The sequence below is a fragment of the Pollicipes pollicipes genome, unplaced genomic scaffold (assembly GCF_011947565.3).
Source record: "Pollicipes pollicipes isolate AB1234 unplaced genomic scaffold, Ppol_2.1 Scaffold_7261;HRSCAF=8764_pilon_pilon_pilon, whole genome shotgun sequence".
In the NCBI taxonomy this organism is placed as follows: domain Eukaryota; kingdom Metazoa; phylum Arthropoda; class Thecostraca; order Pollicipedomorpha; family Pollicipedidae; genus Pollicipes; species Pollicipes pollicipes.
In genome coordinates this window covers 15,668,139-15,674,323 of record NW_023597054.1, presented here as the reverse complement: position 1 = coordinate 15,674,323, position 6,185 = coordinate 15,668,139, and the positions used below count along the sequence as shown (strand labels likewise).

General features: G+C 53.2%; 1 protein-coding gene across 1 annotated transcript; it reads left to right on the top strand.

Moving 5' to 3' along the window:
- The first annotated feature begins 632 nt into the window (after positions 1 to 632).
- Positions 633 to 2,289, top strand: LOC119112164 (cytochrome P450 9e2). Its single transcript, XM_037236227.1, has one exon. It carries the CDS (start codon positions 852 to 854, stop codon positions 2,193 to 2,195), a length of 1,344 nt encoding a protein of 447 aa, XP_037092122.1. The 5' UTR covers positions 633 to 851; the 3' UTR covers positions 2,196 to 2,289.
- The last annotated feature ends 3,896 nt before the right edge of the window (positions 2,290 to 6,185 follow it).

Here is a 6,185-nt window from a genome sequence, read left to right as displayed (position 1 = left end):
AAAATAAACCAGTTTTAAAAGCAGTTATGAAAACCACTAACTGCGCGTCTAGGAGATCAGAGGTACAGGGTCGCTTCCCCGCGATGCCCGCCTTTCCTGCCAGGGTGAGAGGTAGGCGGCACCAAATAGCTTCAGCCGCTGTGTGCGTTGTAAAGCCCCCATGGCACGCCCGCAATCTTTGGGGAGCCAGGATGGCAATGGCCCGGGTTGCAGCCTCCGTAAAACCGAATGGCGTTGGCCACTACAAGAGACGCTGAGCGGCGGGCGGCGGGGCGTCGTGCGCAGAACGACCACCGTAAAATAATGTTTTTTGCATATCTCTCAGAAACTAATTCGCACGGTTCAAACAGTAGGCCGGGCGAATCTTTTTAAAACTTTGAGATTGTCCCCTGGTCGAGTCTTGGTCGAAAATCCTGCAAATTTCAGTATCTCTGCGCGACTCTCAGATGCTTTGAGTCTACACCTCACTCGCTATTGTCCTCTTTCCCCTCGCGTCCGTAAGCCACGCGCGCTGCACGTTTGCAAACGCTTGGTTATTTCTAGGCTTAAGCGCCCGCACATCTTGGCGCTTTGGAACCCGCCTGGCACCTGGCGTGCGGTGCCTCCCAGCCATTCAGTATGTGCGGTGAAGTTGGGGTGGGGGGAGGCGCACGCCATGATCAGCGCTGTGGTATCGCTGCTGGGCGGGCTGCTCGGCTGGCTGCTGACTCCCGTGCCGCTGGGCGTCCTGGCCGTCACCCTCGGCGCCGTCTACTACTATCTCACCAAGGACTACGACTTCTGGCCGTCGCGCGGCGTGAAGGGGGCCGCGCGCCAAACTGCCCTGGGGTAACGAGTTTGGTCCCCCACTTATGACGGATATAGTAGACTTTGAAGAATGGATCTACCACAAGCAAGGTGGGAAGAAGTTTTGTGGATACATGGAGATGCACCGGCCTGTTCTGTACGTAGGAGACCCGGATCTGATCCGCGCTATCACAGTGAAGGATTTCGAGCACTTTACGGACCGAAGAGACCTCGTGCTTAGCGATGCATTTAAGGAAATGCTGTCTGTCGTGAACGGAAAGAAGTGGAGAGAAACCAGATCGGTAATGTCGCCGACTTTTTCTTCAAGTAAGATGAGGTTGATGCACCAGCTCTGTCTGGATAACGCCAGCAACCTAGGCAAGTACATGCTGGAAGAAATGCAAGAGAAGGGCGAAGTCCAAATGAAGGATTCATTTGGTCGTTTTACCATGGACAACATTGCTGCGTGTGCTTTTGGTGTGAACTGCAACTCTTTTAACGATCCGAACACAGAGTTTGCAACGCATGCGGCTGCCCTGTTTAAGCCACCAACAACATATGGATTCTTCCGCTTCGTCGCTCTCCTGACGTTGCCAACCTGGCTTTTTAACAAACTTCCGGATCCCACCTTGGTAATAAACGGCTTCTTCTCACGAGTGGTGAATAAGACCATTGCTCATCGAGAAGCCAAGGGCAGCTCTCGTCGGGACTTCCTCCAGCTTCTGCTGGAGACCAAGGACAAGGACGGCAACCGCGTGCTCTCGAATGAAAGTATCGTCACGCAGTCGGTGTTGTTCTTCATCGCCGGGTATGACACGACAGCTACACTCCTGACCTTCGCTGGGTACTCACTGGCCACCAATCCCGACTGCCAGCGGGCCGCGCATCGCGAAATCGACGACGTGCTCGAGCGGTACGGCGGCCAGATGACCTACGAGGCAGTCTCCGAGATGACCTACATGGACCGCGTGCTGAACGAAACGCTGCGGATGTACCCACCCGCACCCCGTCTGGAGCGTCAGTGCAGCAAGGACTACATCCTTCCGGGGACGAGCGTGCACATCCCGCGTGGCACCCTCGTCCAGATGCCGGTGGTGATCATGCATCGTGACCCGGACATCTACCCGGATCCGCTGCGCTTCGACCCGGACCGCTTCCTGCCGGAGGAGAAGGAGAAGCGCCATCCATGCTCTTACCTGCCGTTCGGCAACGGGCCGCGCAACTGCATCGCCATGCGGTTCGCGCTGTTCGAGGCGAAGGTGGCACTCATTGCAGTTTTGCGTGAGAACAGCCTGAAGCCAGGACCACGCACTCCGCCACCACCTATGCCAATGAATACGACCGGGTTCCTGTTGTCGCCCAAGCAAGAGGCCTCCTACATGAAGGTGGTGCCCCGCAGCAAGGACTAGCGAGAGACGGAGAGGCGGTTGTTCTCGACAGTTCCTCATCTCGAGGGACCGGCGCGGAGAGAGGGAGAGAGAGAGAGAGAGAGAGAGAGAGAGAGAGAGAGAGAGAGAGAGAGAGAGAGAGAGAGAGAGAGGAGAGAGAGAGAGAGAAGATAGGAGAGAGAGGATGGAGAGAGGAGGAGAGGAGAGAGAGACGAGAGAGAGATGAGAGAAAGGGGGGAAAAGATTTGGGGAGGAGAGAAGAGAGAGAGAGAGGGGAGAGGAGAGAGAGAGAGAGAGAGAGGAGAGAGAGAGAGAGGAGAGGAGGGATGTGAGAGAGAGATGGAGAGAGAGATAGAGAGGAGGAGAGAGAGAGAGAGAGAGAGAGAGGAGGAGAGAGATGGGGAGGAGGAGAGGAGAAGAGAGAGGAGAGAGATGAGAGAGAGAGAGAGGGAGAGAAGAGAGGGAGGAGAGAGAGAGAGTGATGAGAGAGAGATCTGGTCGAGAGAGAGTGAGAGAGAGAGAGAGAGAGAGAGAGGGAGAGAGAGAGAAGAGAGAAAACGATTAGGTTTGCACGGCTGACCGTGCGTGCCGCTAGCCCTGTAATAGTGAGGTCTGGGAAATCGTTTCGCGCTTTTTGGCATCAATCTTGTTATTGTCGATGTCATGCGCAGATGATTATTACACAGTACTTGCAACAGCGGGTGGTGAGGACATTGAAGGCAGCGCTTTTGCTTGTGAGGTGTGTTCATCAAAATGCCTTTTCTTTAACAGCATGATTTTGCTTTACGTATTCTCGCAGGAGTGAGTTAAGAGTTGGCCATCACGTAGGTTGCGCCCGCACTACTGTCAGACAGTCCATTGCAATATTTTCCTGTGAAGCTGGTTGTTATCAATTTTCATCAGGTTTGAAGAGATACCAAATTTTTCGGGGCTTCGAGTAGTTTTGTACTTTTGCCTGTTTGCTAGATGAACTCAAATATGAAATGTATCGCGCACGCAATGATTGCCTTTTATGCCGTTGGCCACGCGTCTCCTCTGCGCATGATGACCTACTTCGATTGTCTCGCGCGGCACACCAACATGCACGTGTCTCCTCTCCGAATCTGGCATATGCATCGGCGCTTAATCTGTACAGCGAAAGCTGAACACGTCCTGACTTCGAACCACCGAGCGATTCGGAAAAATGCGATGTGTGGAATCCACAGGTTTCGTGCCTTGAACCGTAACAAACTTCGTCACGTGACTGAAGCGGGACCTGAGCCCAAATAGGTCATGCCAATGTCGTACCGGAAGATGACGGTCAAGAAAATTACCAAATGTCTAGTTTGTAGCCAAAGATAAAATGATCAAAGAAAGCAAAATATTGCGATTTGTAAAACGAGTGCGGAAACTACAGGTGCAGCTTTATCATTGACTGCTATTATGACGGAACGTTATAATGGCAGCAAAGTGTTTCCAAGTTAACGAAAACCAGGCTTGGAACTGCCTACCTTGCCAATACCCAATGACAGCAGGATAGTTGGGTACAGCGTAACATCTAAAGCAATGAAGGCGAAGCCTATTGTCTCTGTCTCTGTTACAAGGCCGCTAACAACTCGAGAACTGCAGGTGGTGAACACCGAAAGCCGCATTTTTACCCTGCCCGAAACCTCACGTTTCCCAGATCACCGTGGTGAGAAGCAAGCTTAGGTAACACCTTTCAGATCAGACCACTGTCCGTGGTGCGACGCGAGCAAGCCCACTTCACGCGTTCAGCGTTAGCTGACGGGTGCGCCGCGGGCGACGTAGCGGTACTGCGACTCCCTGTATCCGAGCCTGGCAGCAGTACTGGTCTACGGACGATACCGCTGAAAAGAGCATGAATCAGGCTATCCAGTGTCATCCAAGACATGCGTGGAGGCGTGCAGGGGCTGATCTTCCGGGTATGATAGAAATCACCGTTACGTTTTTTTAACGGAGCTTGAATTTATGCCTTCTTCAAGATATCCAAAGATCCCGACTTGACATCGCTACAAACGGCATGCGCGGGAGTTTTGGCGACCTTACTTTGCTTCATGCAATACCAATCACAAGAAGTTCTTTACTGCTGTCCATCGGTGGGCTACATCGTGGCTGTGGGGGGCTTATGGCTACTGCGTCAAGGCCCACGAAACATCTTCGAGAGTGCACCGCGCTTCACGCAGCGAGAACAGTCATCTCAATCACCCGCGGTCCATAGAAAACACCGCCGGCCCAAGGTCATGTTGGAGGACACCCGAGTGGCGCGCGCGGGGAGTGTGCGGCGCGGCTCTGTCTGCTTGTGAGTCCAAGGCCGTCAGTCCCGGTCCCAGTGCGGGGAAGGGGGCCTCTCCGCGCGGACAACGCACGTCGTCACAAGTTGCGCTTGGGGGGGGGGGGGGGGGCGATAAACATTGTGGCTACGTTTTGACAACCAGCCCCATTGTGTCACGGGAAACGTGCCGAGTTGCAAGCTTAGCCTGCCAGCCTCTGGTCCCTGTAACGCCGCCTCCCCAGGCTCGACGGCGGCTGCGCGGACCGGCGGACTGCTGCGCCAGGGTGACGCAGCAGAACCGCGGGGCGAGGCTGCGATTAGGACGTGCTCGTCAGTGACTCGGCGACAATCATGAGCAGCCGCATGGGCATAGCAACGTCTCAGGAACCGGGGGGCGATGCCAATATTGAAGTTGACTTCTTTCGAGCAGCACTGCATGTTGAATGTCATTCTCAAAAAATAGGGGGCATGACGTCCCTGGCCCCTGATCCCACGCCCCTGAGTCATGGCGTCTCTGGCCACCCTGGCCCCCATCCTAACCCCATGGACGGCCGCATATTCATTTCAGTTCATATAAAAACGCCGCTGGAAGAGAAATTCTGCTGCAGAGCTACCAAATCCGAGAAGTTCTCTCGCTGAGCCACTAGTTCCGCCAAAATACCAAAGGTTAACACGATGCGGCGATAAGGACGCGCGCCGGGGTGGCAGCCAAGGAACTGTGATAACAGCGCAACCGCGCGGTGGCAACTTAGACGTAAGAGTTCTTGAAATCAATTCGAAGATCAGAAGGCAACGATGCTGAGCCAAGTGGGCGAATTGCACATAATCAAACCCTCAAGTGCTTTGGAGTGTGCGGCTCTGGCCACATTATCACCACTGGACGCGCTCAATCAAAGTGCTTGGAGTTTGGCATGAAAAGCGCTCTTGCCTATTACGGTCAATAATAGCCAATAGCCTGCATCAAGAAATAACTTCAGATACCACTAAACCACGACGAAAATAGGTTTCCCACAGATTTAGCCCGACCTCTTCTTAAAGTTCGGGGGGGGGGGCGGGTAAACCCCATGCGTGAGACATTTGCGTTTGTGTTTGAGTCAGGGATGTCAATTTTTGTAAGTTAGTAGGGTGGGGGGGGGGGGGGGGGCGAGCCGAAGGTCTGACAACCTACTCACACTCACCCCCCCCCCCATTTTTTCTCATCGGATTTAGCCCACTTCATTTGGATTAAAGGCGATAATTTTTTGTAACTTACGTATTGTGTAATTTATAAAAGTCCTTCAATTAAGCAATATAGAAGTCATGCAGGTCAATGCACTCGATTGCATATCCGCTCAGCTATTACGATTTGTATCTTGTGGTGAGAGCAACCATGACTTTTTGTTATGAGAATGGCACGAGACCGCCACTGCGCAGACAGACCAAAGAAGATAGTCTTTGCGTTTATGATCATCTTTCGGGTTGGCAAAATGGGTTGGCGGGGGACTGAGCTGTTAGAATTTACCAGACCCACCCCAAAGATACACCACCAACGAGTTTTTTTCCTCGGATTTGCCCACTTTCTTCGTAAGGGGGGGGGGGAATCGAGTCTAAGGCTGAGAGGAGGGACTACTGCTGAAAAGGAAAATACAACCCTGCATCGTGGGGTTGCGGTTGGTTTATTGTGTGCATAGGCGTAGGAACGTTTCAAAAAGAGGGGTCAAGCTCAGGGCGTACTTCAGGAACTTTTTCTGGAAAGCAAG